At 39.3% G+C, this 16234-nt stretch overlaps 1 protein-coding gene across 2 annotated transcripts in view; it reads right to left on the bottom strand.

Moving 5' to 3' along the window:
• Window positions 1-16234, bottom strand: part of LOC137175730 (copine-8) — a 97278-nt gene that overhangs the window by 61390 nt on the left and 19654 nt on the right. For both annotated transcript variants that reach the window (XM_067581560.1, XM_067581561.1), the window contains exons 2-4: window positions 8748-8788; window positions 6137-6183; window positions 4392-4495 (exon numbers count right to left, since the gene is read on the bottom strand). In XM_067581560.1, the coding sequence (XP_067437661.1) occupies window positions 4392-4495; window positions 6137-6183; window positions 8748-8788 (192 nt within the window). The remainder of the gene's footprint in view (window positions 1-4391; window positions 4496-6136; window positions 6184-8747; window positions 8789-16234) is intronic.

Below are 16234 nucleotides of genomic sequence, written 5' to 3'. Positions count from 1 at the left end.
ACACACACATGTGCGCGCACACACACACATACAAAACACGCAGCGCGCACAGGCAGGCACATTTACAAAGGCACATGCATGTTTGTGTCTCATAGACATGCACACACTGAAAATTAATGTTAACACACACACATACAGTAAACACACAAAGACCAACAAAAAGCCAGCGTGCTGTTTTGTTCCTCAGATGCTCAGTTCCATTCAGAAAAACCACTCAACAGACAGAGAGCATGTATGCATTCATACATTATTTAGCTACCCAAACAAACCAGGAACACACACAAACACAGATGTCCTTACATGTCCTGAGAACAAAAATGCTACGATGACTTTTAATACTTAAGAGTTTCACATAGCTGCTCTGGAAAACCCCTGGAGTTTCATATAAATGCACAATTTGAGACCTTCTCTGATAAGAAGATACATTCAAATGCAATTCAGTGTCCAAACAGCATCAATCATAACAGCTATTGAAAGTGATTCAGAGGAAGGCCAAAGGAACAAAGTTACCACTGCAGCTAAAGAAAAATCCTTTTTTGTTAAGGTGGATTTTGTTTTTTATGAACGTGGGAAGCAAAAAGTTGAATAACTGAACCAGCAGTAAGATTATACAACAAAACACACAAGATTTCTATCAAACTTTGTCTTTGGATCCACAATCACATCTGATTTAACTGCTCGCTAAAAAAAACATTTTCTGGTCAAAGGACAAAACTGAAACCATTGAATCAAGTCATTTCTTCTTTTCTTTATTTTTAACATCTATTCACATATCCCTCCTGAATTCTTGTTGTTGCCAACCCATCTGTTGGCTTGGAGAGGTTAGACTGACACTTTTGAGTTTCACTACTGGGTATCTAAAATGATGTCTATTATCCTGAGTTTGTCAGGGTCAGCACATAGAATAGCTTGATTTCACAAAGACTGAATTATGTTCTGCAAGATCTTTAGAGCAATACTTGTGTATTTCTGAAGAAAAAAAAATGGTAACAAGTTTCAAAAATCTATTTATGTGTGAAAGTGTGCGAGGGTCTTAACATGGCCTGGTACACAAGTGGAGCAGGCAGAGTAGACATGAAAGGTTTAACGCTTCTCTTTCCTGTAGGAAATCTGTCCACTTCCATATCACGCCCACCATCCCCGGAACCCCGGTTGTTATGGTTACCATCGCTAAACCGCACACGTAGCCAGAAACACACAACACTGTCACCATGGTCACACACGGTAAGTGGGAACGTGCACATAAAAGACACACACATCAGTCTTGCTTTGGTCTCTGAGTGGGTCTTGTCCACGTGACCCGGTGACACTTGTCTTGTGAAATGACAACTCGAGTATCTGCTGTGACAGAGCAGCCAGCTGAGATATTGAAACACTAGCACACATATACAAACACACGCACGTACAAACATGGGTACAATCAGAGGAAGCAGCGCACAATGGTCCACTGACACATGACCTCTACCAAGAAATCCTGCCAAATGAACAATGAACTTGACCACATTCTCACTTCCTTTGCATATGAGGACAGTTAGAAGGATTTTATTCATTTTCATACTGTAACAGTATTGAAAAAGAATTTACTACAAGGTGATGTGATCAAATTGTTTTGTCTGACCAACAATTCAATAACCGAAGATATCTGAAACAGCAAATCTTCACAATTGAAAAGCTGGAACCTGCAAATGTTTGGTATTTTTGCTTAAGCGATTAATCTATTATCAATATATTTTAGAAGTATATAGTTTTGCCGATTGACAGAAAATTAATTTGCAACTACTATGATAATCGATTAATTGTTTCAGTTGTTTTTCAAGCAAAAATGCCAAATATTCTCTGGTTTCAGCTTCTCAAATATGAAGATTGGCTGCTTTTCTTTGTTATATATGACAGTTAATTGAATATCTTCAGGTTTTGGACTGTTAGTTGGACAAAACAGGCAACATTTTTTCACAATTTCTTAACATTTTATAGACTAAAAGATTAATTGAGAAAAAAATCACAACGAAGTGCGAGAAAGTTTATGTTCCAACCACCTTTTTACTCTCCCTATACACACACGCACGTACACACACACACACACACACACACACACATACACACACCAGGGGTGATTATAATACAGCATATATTACACAGTACGGAAACCCACATACCCGTACCCACACACACCCTAACACACAAACTATCTTATCTCTCCCATTGCTGTGCTCTTTCTCTCTCCTTCTCCATCCCTCATGGACACACACACACACACACACACACACACACACACACACACACACACACACACACACACACACACACACACACACACACACACACACACACACAAACACACATACATGCAGACACACTAACTCCTCTTCACAGAGTATAACTTTCAGATCCCAGTAGGGTTGTCGGCGTGGCTCCCTGGTTCATAGATTATAATATAATTAGTCTCCATCTAATAAAATAAAGCCACCAAAATCCCCTCCTAATTCAATGAGGAATGCAATCTGAGAGCAAAATGAGAAAGAGTTACTTTACAGGCAGTCTGGTGGCTGAATAAGTCTAAAGACAAACTTACAGATAGCATTTTATACCTCTGTATCGCTACATATGCAAAGGAACACAAATTAAAAGTGAGATGTTGTCATAGAGCTTAAAGCACATACACATACAGTACTGCAATATAACATGATGTGGCTAACGAAGTGAGAGTCACTCTGGATCATGAATAATACAGAAAGGTGTACCGATGGTGTCTAAGTCCTGACACTCGGGTTGGTAACAAGGACACACTGGTAAATGTTTTTGTAAGCTGATAATATCCAATATAATCAATATCCAGCACACAAACATCAGCCAATAACAAAACTGACTGGATTGTACTGTATTTTCAAAGGCCTTAGATGCAAATCAGATTAAGCTTTTTAAAAATGCTTCTCTTTACTTAATCACACTGCCAACTAACACTAAAAACACTAAACGGCTCCTAACAGCTCACTATTAATGCTTTGAAGAAAAACACAGTTTTAGATATCTTAGTGTTTTATAAGTTTAGGCCTAATTTGTGATTAACTTGGCAGCTGTTATTAGCAGCAGACTAAAAGAAAAACTAATTTTACAAGTGCACAAATAGCAGCAGAACAAAATTATTTTTTTGAACAATCCCAATATTGCTGCTAAGCTGGTGTCTGATTGATGGAGCATGCTGATGAATTCCAACTAGTCAAATGAAGATGCCGCCTGTGGAAAAAGTCACAGTGGTGATTTTTGATGTCAGTGCAGCAAAATATCAGCTGTAATAAGCCATGCTCTGGTAGAGTCGAGGAACATTTGTCACTGATTATCTTCTGAAAAAACAAGAAGTGACGTTGGCATGAGTGTCTGAAAACAACTTTCAAAAATTTCAAATCAACACGTTGAAATGGTGCAGTCTGTGAAAAGTGCCATTATGCTTAGCTTTTAAACCAATATTCGGTGCATATTTGTATCAAATTAGGCCCCGGTTCCTGTGAATGTTTCATAAGAGGCCAATACGGGGAGGCTGAATGTTAATGGAGTGGCACTTGGGTACAACAGTCTACTTAAGTGTCTCTCCATTTACGTAAATTGAGAGTAATTACACTTTAAAAACTCCAACTTATATTCTTTGGCATAAATAAGTTGTGAAGGCTTACAAATATAAATTAACATCATTTGAAGAAAAAAAAAAGGGTAGCCATAGATTTGAAACCATGATTCACTGATACATGCTTGGATTTGTCTGTTAGCAGAACAGTAAAAGCTGAAGTGATTAAGAGAAACTGCTTTACAAGTGAAAAATAAATAGCACTGGGAAAACACTCTTGACATTTTAACTTAGCAGGTGTTGTTAATTTCTTAGGTTTACCTACTTTATGTTTTCAAGTTATCTTAACAAAAAAAAATAAATGAGAAAAAATGGTTATTTTAAGATGGATAAACCTAATATAGATAGTGAATTAAACAAACAGTATAACTTCTTAACTCAACTTCTACATTTCTACAGTTAGAATAAAGTAGGAAACCCTGGTGTGTGCACACTGTAGAGAACAGACAGTGAATCTATGATAAAAACAGCCACACTTGTAGCTCTAGAATGAAATAATTAGTAAATTTTACTAACTCCTCATTTTGCCAGTGACATCTGGAGCCTCTCCAAGGTCTCACGGAAGTCAGAATTTTAGGAACTAAAGGAAAGGATACTTTGCTTGAAGAGGCCTCTAATGTTCACTGAATGAAAGAGAAAGATCAACTCCAGAACCTTATATGCTTATATGTGACCTTTACAGTGTCTGTGGCCATGTTTTTTTAGAACAAGCATTAATCTCTGCAAACATTAATATAACAATGACAACACACGCAGGTAAGACCTTACTTACAAGTCAAATCGGAGGTTCTGCCGCTCTTCGAAGAAGTAGTCCAAAATGAATTTCCGCACAAAGTCGGGGTTTAACGTGTTGTCGATCACCTCCGTTCTCCCAAACTAGACGGAGAAACCAAGACAGAAAGAGACACATGACAAAACCTCTTGGAGAAAACCTAAGGCACCGATCTAAATCTAATATAACACCCGGTTGGGTTGATGTAAAACAATCTGTCCTTTAAATATTTATGCAACTCACAAAACAAACATTTACAGAAATCACAGTTTTTTACAGGCGCTTGTGAAGTTGCAGCGGCTCGTGTGAATAACTAATCACCAGCAGATTTTTGCCTCAGGACACACATGAAGGAAGAGGCTGGTTACAGGGGATTACGTACAGCTTTGGAATAATGAATGCAGCTGAAGTATCAAGTCAAGGGGGGTCAGGTAGGTCCTGGTTTGGCATTTAACTTAGCCTATTAATAATGCATGCAGATGATGGGCTACTCAGAACTATGAATAACTGGGAATGATTGAGGCTGCGAGATTAACCCCCTCATTTACATGCATGAATATTCATTACTGTGAAACACACTGGTGATTGCAGTACAGTTGTGCGTTAGCGCACAAATAAACAAGTTGTAGTTATTTGTGAGTATTAGACATCATCTACAGTTTCTAAAATAGCCTGTTCAGCTGTATTAATGTATGTGCTGAACCATCAATAAGTCTACAAACTATAGTATATAGTGGGAATATATTACATTTGAATTTTTCCATGACATTTTTAACAGATATTTATGGTCCCCAGAGCTTGAATCCTGATTACTTTGGTGAGCCCCTGACTTTTCCTCTTGGCCTCCAATGACACTAACCTTTTTGTGTTTTAGTGCAATGTCTCAACTATTGGATGAAATTTGGTGTTGACATTAGTGTCCCGCTCAGGATGAATTGTAATCTCTTTGGTGATCTCCACCATCTGGTCAGCATTTTGATTTGTCCAGTGCTTCACATCTAAACACTTCATTCCCATCAGCCTCAGCTGCACTTTAACCATGATTACCAAATGTATGACATGTATAACATTGCTAACATAATGTTAGCATGCTAAATGAGCTAACCTGAATGTTCTTTATACCCATCAGCATATCTGTTGTGAGATGAAGCTGGCTAAGTTTCATTGTTTTAACAATTTTATTGAATCAGCTCTGACATCTTCTTTTATCTGTTGGTATCTACTGTCAAACAGAAAAACCTTCTGAATAGAGTGGTGAACGTTTGCAGCAAAATCAATGGCATAGAAAAGTCATCCAGAGTTTCACATCTTGTCTTCTGGTTCTCTTTTTAGAGTCATATTCGCAAAGTTCACATACCTTCGCAATTTAAATCAACTGCCTGTTGTCTGAAGTGACTGTTGTTGTTCGCACGACGTGACGGTGATTTGGTCTATAAAGTAATTGACTAATATACAATTATACCTGCAAATCATCAGCATGTTACCATTGTCATTGTGAGCTATTTAGCATGTTTACTTTTTTTTGTTTTGCTATTTATAGCTGAATATTGGCAAAAAAGGGGGGTTGTTCTCAACATACTGAGTAAATATAGAAACAACAGAGAGGTGGATTATGCTGCGGGTGTAGTTTGAGGAGTGCCACTGGATGTTTGGACACTATTGTCCAACATGTACATTTATCAGCACTGGAGTCTGTTGTAACTCTATTTGAACATCAGTGACATTAAGTGACAACACACACTCACCTCTCTCCACTCCTTGTTGCCCATGCCTTGTGTGTAGAGAACACAAACTGTGAAGAACAGACAGATGACATTAATAACATTAAAGATCATTAACTACACAAGCAAAAACAACTGTACATTAGGATTTTTCTTTATATCCTTATTTCTGAACTGTTTGGGCAGTAGGCTAACGAAGAACATAGGAGGAGAGGAGATGACACAAACAAAAATAAATAAAACAAAGTCAAACGTCATGATATTCTATGGATCCATCAAAATACGGCGAATAATCCATAAATGCTTGAATCAGGAAAAACAAAACAACATCAAAGCACCTAATAGTTTTTTTTTTTTTTTATCAAGAAGTCCAAACATGTATATTATAATTCTCCTCTTCAGAGGATGAAAAACATAATTTCAGGCCATCATTCAATTTCCCAAAACAAGTCAATTCTCTGAAAGGCAAAATACTGAGCTCACTCATCATGTGCTTCATTTCTGGAAGCCTTTGATGTTCTTTCAGATAAATTAAAGAAGCGTATATAAATATGCGTGCGCACACACACCCACACAAAGACAAAAATATTTCTTTTGGGTCTGATAGAAACAGACAGGTGATATTTGGGGGAACAGATAGATTTAAAGCAAAAACAGAATAGAAAAGTCTGGATTCTTCACGGTCTTGCGGCTTATGTATTGAAGGGCTTTTTTTCCCTTTGTTCACTTTGGTTTTCATTTTGGATCACTGCTCTTTAGATTTCAAAGGTATTTTTACCAGCGAGGGACAGATCTAAAGTATCTCTGTATTTCCTGTGTCTCAGATATTTTCTTTACTTCCTTGCTCTTTCTCCTGTCAGGCTGGTTCAAATCAGCAGACTGAAGACGCCATGCTCAGCATATTCACATGTGCTACTCAGCACAACAGCATGTCTAAATGTATGGGTCAAGCCTGAGCTTCTTCCTCCCCCTCCTCCTCCTCCTCCTCCTCCTCCTCCCCCTCTTCATTCATCATCATCATATTAAACACTGTCATCCACGTCACCATGTACGTCACTGTCATCGTCATCAACTTGAGTCATATTTATCCAATGCTACTGTAAATGTGCTGACGTGCTCTCTTACAGTGAGTGTGTGTGAGTGTGTGTGTGTGTGTGTTGGTTTTAGTTCATACCAAAAAAATCATCCTGATATTTTAACATCATCTTTAATAACAATGATTCATTTTATTGTATTTTTGAAAGGATGAATTTTACCCTCGAGCTCATCCTACCTACAACATACACCCGCCCACACACACACACCGACAGACACACACACTCAGGGAAGAAAGAAAACAAAATACCTCCAGCATTTACACACCACTCTAAACACACCGTAAAACCCTGTTTTAAAGGGACAGTTTGACTTTTTTGGAAATATGCTTATTCACTTTTTCCACCACTACTCTTGTGTCTGTATGCTAATATGTGAAGCTTCAGTAGATGCTACAGGTTGTTAGCTTAGCTTAGCATAAAGACTAGTAGCGCACACTGTATTCAACATGACATGAACTGTAGAGGTGGCTGAAAAACAACTGATTCGCATAAGAACTGAGATTCTCATCTTCTTCAATTCAATTCACGAATGCAACAAATATGTTTATGTAATAATATTAGTTAATAACGGAACGAAGAAAGCAGAACTCAACACACAGTCAACTGTATTAAGAACCTAAAAATAGCGCCCCCTCTATTTATTCAGTCCATCATGTATTCTCAACTGAACCATGACACCAAGAATCGGAATATAATTGAATCGTGACATTCCCGAAGATTCCCAATTCTACTAATGAGGCTCCACTTGCACTTGAATTGTTAAGATTGTGTTCTGACACAGGACAACATGAAGCGCAGCGCCTTGGATGTTTGTTTAGGGTGACAATACCACCAAAGCGTCTGATAATGAACGACATTAAAAACCTTTATTAGTCCTTTTTATCTCCAATTCCTTGTGCAGAGCAGATGACATAAAAATACATTGTTTTCCATAATCCTTGGTACAATAGACAAGTGAAAACAGTATCACTGTGATGATTTTAACTGTAGGAGGAGAGCAGAATCGTCACTTGTTCTATTAATCTATAGGGAGAAGCCTGTTAGCTGGCCTTCCATGCATTAGTCAGACCTGCCTCAAGCCGAGCTCACAAATTTCGTGGAAAAAAAAAACTTACTTTCACATAAGGAGTGACTCACGACTACATACAGCAAAAGAAAAAACCTTCTTTCAGTCCCTAATTAAATTCCAACTCTGTTCGTTCCCTTTGTATCTTTGTTCATTTCATCTTTTTCTTTTACACATTCATTTCCCTCCTTCTTGCCTAATCCATTGTCTATCATCTTTCTCTTTTTTTAAATTTCCTTCAATAAATTCCACTTTTTTTGTGCTTTTTTATTTTTCTGTAAATATATTGTTATATGTTTTATTGACAACATACACTTCTTCTCATTTTTCTTACTTTCCCTCGCTACTCTCCCTTCTTCCCTCTGCTTCCTTCCTGTTCTACCAATTGTGAAGAAGAATTTAATAATTTAAATTAATAATCATCCAATGACGGAAACACAAACTTGATCAAAAAAAAAAAAAATATTCTTACTTGGGTCTGATTTGGAGAAGGTGTCCCTGTCCAGCAGGTTTCTGTTGAGACACAAAGGTGAAAGAAGTTAGAAACACTGTTCACTCGGTGTGACGGGAAAACATTCATCATCCAAATGTGGCAGTGAATATATTTTAACACAGAGACTATTTATGTGCTCTGTTGGCCATGAGTCAACACGTTATCATCAAGCTCTGTTTACAGTATCACTGTGAAACTCTCATCCAAGGTGTGAACAATGCAAAAAAAAAAACCGAACACTGTATATACAGTAGGACACTATTAACTACAACACTGAGGCCTGTGCACTGCTGGTGACAGAAGTGGACAAACAACAAAGACATGTTCCTTCATTATGATGAACACGTTCACACTAGTGCACCACATTCGCAGCTAAATACTCCCAAATAAATGCACTATTTACTCCCGTTTGAGTAGTATTTGCTAAAAACTACAGTGCCCAGCTGATTTAGAAAATGACTGAGCCTTTAAAAAAAAGAAAGTATATATTCATGACCCATTTTCAAACATTCATGACTTCAGTGGGAATGAATGAGCTTGAAGCTAAAAAGACAGGCTAGGGAAGTTGGAAATAGAGTACCACAGCGTTGGTTTCGTGTTGGTTACAAACTGGGCTTCATGTTCACAAAAGGCTTGTTTGTTTCACCTATAAGCATGTCCACAAACAGTTTGAGAGTACTTCCACAAAAAAAACCTACCATACACACTATCTTCAGGTTCCACAACTAAGCAGAGTGTGGTTTCAGACTTCTTATTTATGGGTATTCAGATTTTTATGGATCCTCATTTCATGCTCGAAAAACACTAGGTCTAAGCTGATATTCTCTGAGACTAGTGATATATTGTGCAGTCCTCTGTCTCAGCAAAGCATCGAGTTTCAGCCAAGATGGACATTAATAAAATCGTGAAGAATTTATGTTCCCCAAAAAGAGGAAGGAGGAGGGCTGAGGCAAATTAAATGGTCTGGTATGAAAGTGGTGTGAGACTTTATCATTAATTCTGATTTGAGAATAATGAGATGAATGATGGTGATGACAACTAATGGTGTAGAGAGGAGAGGAGAGGAGAGGAGAGGAGAGGAGAGGAGAGGAGAGGAGAGGAGAGGAGAGGGAGAGGAGAGGAGAGGAGAGGAGAGGAGAGGAGAGGAGTGGAGAAGAGACGAGAGGGATCACTAACTTGTCAGGGAGGTTAAATCACTCTAGCATGTTAAGAGCTTTGAAAAGAATAGAATCCACTCTCCAATCCACTGTCTGTTATCTATTTAACGTGCCTTGATGTTTCCCGGTCAAAGAAAAGGCATCAAAATGTAGGTAATGCTTCCTGACATCCTTTCATCCTCTGGGATTGTGAGGGACTTTATAAAGCTGTCGGACAAAGCCCTTCAACCATCGCTAGCAGGAGACTCTCCAGGCTGCAAGCTGGTTTTCAGTAACAGCCTCTTTTATTATAGCTGGGGTGTTTTTTTTTTTCCAGCTCACTTTCAGCTGTCTCTACCTCTCTGTTCCTGTCTCTGGGTTGTTTTTTTGTTGTTGTGTGAACTTGCCATTTCATCAACACCACCTATGGCATTTTTCTCTCCGTCTCACTCTCTTGTGAGCGTGTTAGCTCTCAAAAAAAAAAAACACCTTCGGTATCGTTTCTGTCTTTCCTGCTTGTTCGCAGTCTGACGTGTCAAGTTCACACACTTGCTCAGGCATAAATTGCAGCATCATTTATACCAAATACCTCATAACAAATGTACCATGTCTAAGCACATTGCACAATGATATTTGACTTTTACCTTCGAGATATTTGAAACAGTCATTTGTTAAATTGGCTCAGATTTGGGTTTCCTCCCATAATCCAAAGATACACACAGGTCAGGTCCACTAGAGACTATATGAAGTGCATATGTGTCTGTTTACCTATTGTGTTGTCTTTCCAAGTTGTGATTATGCATCCACACATCGCCTCTCTCAGCAACAAAAACACTGATGGACACAATAATTAAACATGTTTACATGGTATACTGGCGGTAACCACTCCCGCTTATATGCTTTAAAGCTTAGCCTGATTAAAGTCTGAAGACGCTTCCTCAGCACAATGTCAGCTTCTCTCCAGCTGATGAGTGATTGGACAGCAGTTGGAACTTATTCAACAGAACCCCAGTTGCTTTTTATCTAATTTAGTCACTCTGCGACTGTAATGTCTTTAAAAGCAGGAAAAGACAACACTGATGCCATATCACGTAATTTCCAATATTCAAAATCTAAGATGATTCTATTCTAAGTCTATTTTCATATCATGATATGGATATAATATCGATATATTGTACAGCCCTAATCCAAGCCCAAAGATATTCCATTCACAATGATATAACATAGAAGAAAAAGCAAATCCTGCAACTGGAAAATGACAGAAAAAAATGTGTATTAGGATAAGAGTTGATTAATTTTCTTCCTATCTACTAATTAACTAATGGATGAATTGTTTCAGCTTTACAGTACTCCTATTTGAGTGACTTTTGCTAAAAGCTACAACGTCCAGCTGTTTGAAAAAAATAATTTAGCCTTTTTAAAAATGAAACTATATATTTGAGACCTGATTCTGAAGATTTACATCTTGGTATGAAGAATTACTTGCTTTGTGGATTTACATTGACTTCTTCACATGTTGAACTGTCCCTTTAACTAGTGTAAACACTGTATTTTTCAGCCAATTAGTTGTCAGTTAAAATAAGGGATGGAGGTACAGTAGATGGTCTGAAATCACTAATCCAGTTTAATCATTTAACACCATCTAAATAAACTTGCACCTCAAAAGATGAACGCACGGCTGTATGCATCAGATAAACACAATAATGTGCCACCGTGTAGCTGTTGGCTGGGAGCCATTTCCCACTTTGAGTTTGGTTTACAGTTAGGAACACAAGTTAAAATACACTTCTCTCCCTTTGAGAGAAACATTTTGAGGCTCCACAGTCCATGACTGGCTGCTGCTCAAAGCACATCACACATGGTGGCACTCCAAATGGGCTCCTGGGCGTATTGTGTGTGTGTGTGTGTGTCTGTGTGTGAGCGAGTGTGTGGTTTGTGTGTGTGAGTAAGACACGTTTTCAGGATTTCCACTTCAGAGGATAATGTGAATGAGTCATGGCTCTCTCTCTCTTTTTCTTTCGCTCCTTTCCCTCTTTTCATCCAGAGGCAGGCAGCGGAAAGCTAAAAGCTGCCATCCGAGTCAAAGAGAGGTCTGCAGGAATAAAGGTACCAGACGGAAATAGTGTTCGTATTTTTAGTGTTGGGTTTTCCTGAAAGTACTAGTAATGTGTCATTTTGATTTTATGCCTCTTTTGGTCATATAAATATTAGACAGTGTAATAAGTCTCAGAACAGAAGCAATCACCTGATCGAATTCAACACTATAAAGTAAAGCAATGTGATCCCACTGTCGGTGATAAAGTCAACTGCTCCTTCTCAGGATATTGATTTTTTCAATAGATTCCCCCTCAGGCTTTCAGCTTTTGTATGTTTAGATGCAGCCTCTTTCTCTCTCTTATCCTTCCTCAAAGAAGAACCACATCTGGCATTTCCATTGGCTCTCACTCTTTCTAGTTCCTTCAGTCAAAAAACACTTTCACAGCCTTCTCACTCTAGTTTACTTGCTGCTTAATCATTTTTTTTAAAGTGTTTCTGTTTTTTCTCTTCTAATCTGTTCCCACGTCTATCTGAAGCCCACTCCAAATAGTGAAATGCATATAAAACCCTAAGTAAACCAGTCAGAAACTGGGTTGATTATCCTTTAAAAAAGTTAATTCACTGGGTAGTAAACAAGTAAGTAAAGAGACACACTGATGTGTGTGACTCATCACCACGTCAGATGGCGAAGTGAATCCTGTGGCCCATTACAATAAATTCTGGAAATTTCAGATGTAAAATATCCTGCGTGAATACGTTTTCTCTGCCAATGGACAAATCACATGTCAAGTGTTCACCTGTACAGGTTTTAAGGTAATTATTGTAAAAGGACACAAACACGCATGACGCAAAGCACAAAGTATCCCCTTTAGATGATTATGATGTTAGACACATAACTGTAAACACAATTTACCTAGAAGCAGTTAGCACATCCAGTGTTCCTATGAGTGTGTGATGTGAAAAGATGTCACATGTTTGTGAAATGGTTAACCAGTGGTGGTTTAGACAAAGAAAATTGAGGTTACTATTAGATGTAGGTAACTGCAAGTTTAGTTGAACTAAAATGATATTTTTGAAGAAATCTTTACTTGATACATTCTCTCACTGACATTTTATAGGCATTCCTCTACATTTCCAGTTCAATCTCCTACAAATATGCATTTTTATTACACATACAGAAGGAAGTATACACAGAAAATTACACATATTAGGGAAACCACAGGCTAACAGCAAACAAGCTGTAGCAGTACTGTGGCCTGTGGCATGTATTTTCTTTCTACTGTAATTATGGCCATGTTGGATCAGTTTCTAAACACTCCAGTTTAGCCATGTTGGTTTGTTTGGGTTTGCAGTTCTAGAAATGAGCTCCTCATCTTCTTCTAATACATTTCCAGCAGACTAGATGCTGCTTGGCGCACCAGAATTGATGCGACACATTTAAAGGACAGGTTCACAGTTTTTCATGTCTGCCTTAAAACAATATTCAGGCGCCCAAATGAACATTGGAACAGGTTTTCTTGCTGTAATAATCCTGTTTATACTGGCCATTAAAAGATCCCTTTATAATGCACTTCCAGTGAGTGATGCGGAACAAAATTCAAAGTCCTCCTTCGGCACAAAAATGTCTTTAAAACTTTATCTGAAGCTTATATGAAGCTTCAGCAATTCAAATTTGTGAAATATACACTGCAGCTCACAAGGAAACGCTGCCTGGGGAAACAAAAAGGGGGAATTTTATTCTAAAAGGAGAATAACTTTGGAAGATACCCACTGGATTTAACTAACTCAGACTGACAAAGCATCATATTAGCTTCAGATCAACTTTTATGTTCATTTTTGAACAAAATGAGGCCTGGGCCCACCCACATGGCACTCAGGCCCACCCAATCAAAAGGCTGCCTTTTTTGCTGGATCGTCATCCAGTGAGTACCAGTCAATGAATACTGTTTCAAATATCTGACTACTACCAATAAAAATAAAAGAATTCTTGTTTCTTGCTTCTTGTTTACCATATGATGATAATGGACCAGATTTTTTGGAGTGGCAGTGCATTTCACAAACGCCAGATTGCGAGCTGCTCCTCCTCTTTCACTCGGTGTACAGCCCGGAGGACACACAGAGGTACTGAAGCCTACTTTCCGCTAACTAGCTGCTAACACATCGCTGTGGGAGATGCAGAACATGTATAGCAGCTGAAGAGCACACAGCAGACAGGGCCTTTACATCGCTTGTTGAGGTGCTTGATGCATGCCCCAGTGACATATTTCCCAAAATGAATCGTCTCCTGGGCCCTCGTCACCCTACCCTTAACAAGCCGCACTGTTTAAAGATTCTTTTCAACTGTCAGTCGGATAAAAACTGGCATCAGGGCATCAATGATGACATACAGACTGAACTCTTTCTCCTTGCTCTCCTTTAGAAGAGAACTGACTGAAGCTTTGGACTATAATGAAATCATTTGAGTGTTCAACACCAATAAGCCCCGTCGTCTCCTGCTGTAATCATCAAAAGTAAGCTAATTTACAATTTCGGACTGCAGCAGCCTATTGCCTCTTTCAATATTATTTTTTATTGGGTATAGTTTTTATTGGATGTACAATTGGATTTAATGCTGATGTTGCTGGGCCTGCCATCTGTGTGTGTGTGTGGTTTATGTGGCTGCCATGCGAGGCTATGTTCAGGTGTCATCTTTAACATTATTGAGCATGTTGGTGCTGGTGTACCTCTATCCATACGCTTGATTAATGATGCTGCTGGGTCTGTCAGCTGTGTGTGTGAATATGTGACCGCCGTGCCAGACTATGAGATGCTATTAATGTTCATCTTGGTGCCTGTAACATTACCTCTGTGGTGCATTCATGCAAGTATAGCTGTAATGGCCTATTTTGGTGAATGTGCATTTCAGAATCTATTGAGTATGATTGGTCTTGGACAGGCTAGGCCCACCTGATCTTCTCTGTGCCCACCAACACTGATTTCTGCTACTGCTATAAATGAGCTGAATACTGAGCTCCATGATGGTGTATGGAGATACAGTACAGGTGTACAAGTGTATTACCTCTCTGACATTTAAGCCTTTGCCATGTTTTTAATAATCTTAGCTCCTATGTTTTACCTCTGACTTACATACTGTATGTAGGCACAAACACAAGCACAACAAACCACCAGCATCACTGACTGACACGTAAAATAATTGGCAGATATGGCAGAGCTGATCTCAGAGCTGATCTCAGCGTGTACGTTGCTGTCAAAGCAGGCTTCCTCTTCCCCGGGGACAACCGCTGCCAGCGCAGTCCTGACCCATCCTGACCATGCTTCTGACGCATCACTTCCGACAGCTGTCAATCACAGCAACGGGAAGCGAAATCTGACACCGAGTGGGGCGGGAAACACATATAAACACACGCTCACATTTGCTCCTTCATGCTCATTTGCCTCTTCAGTCTCCCGCTGACAGTGTTAATAAAAGGGGAAAGAAGGAATTGAAAGAGACTAAAGATAGACGAGGGGAGGTAGATAAAGAGAGAGACAGACAGAGAGATATTACTTATATGGCAACTCTTTAATTATGTGAAATACCTGGTGGAGCTTCAGTGTGGGGTCAGAGAGGGCAGTTATCTCTCTTTTTCTCCCCCCCCCACACACACACATACAAACTGGAGACACACCTCTTCGCATTCGCTCGACGGGAAGAGCCTCACGATAACAGCATAGCAGTATGGGGATGGTTACCATGGCAACTACCGACAGCCAATTGGGGCCACTGGACTGACTTGACTGGCAGTTGCTGTGTGTGTATGTGTGTGTGTGTGTGTTGTTATTCCACCCGACTCGACGAGCAGGGATGCCATCAGTGCTTTGGTCATTGTGGCATTCACCTTTCCACCTCTTTCCTTGCTTCTCTTCTCCTACCCCACTTTTCCCCTTCTCTTGATCCGTTTTTCCTCTTTTCTCCAATGATTTTATTCCCTCTCATCTCTTGTTTACCCCCCCCCCACTCTCACCAGTCCCTCACCTCCGATACTTTCATTTCTCTCCTCTGATAAGGATTGCTCCTATTTTTAAATTAATGAATACAGCCAGATTGCCTTTTGGACTGGCTTGAGAGGCTGTGTCCCTGACAGTGTGTTACCTTGACGACACAACAGCAAAAAGCCCCCCAGGACCCTCGCAACCCTCTGCTACACTACTGAAATAAATTGGGTTTTTAGCCCACTGGAGGAGGGCGGGGAGGAGAGGAGAGGAGAGGAGAGGAGAGGAGAAAGGACAGAGTTCACAGAAACAAACAGTACA

This window comes from Thunnus thynnus, chromosome 23 (genome assembly GCF_963924715.1).
Source record: "Thunnus thynnus chromosome 23, fThuThy2.1, whole genome shotgun sequence".
Lineage (NCBI taxonomy): Eukaryota > Metazoa > Chordata > Actinopteri > Scombriformes > Scombridae > Thunnus > Thunnus thynnus.
Note: the sequence above shows the minus strand (reverse complement) of the source record. Positions and strands in the feature narration are given on the sequence as shown.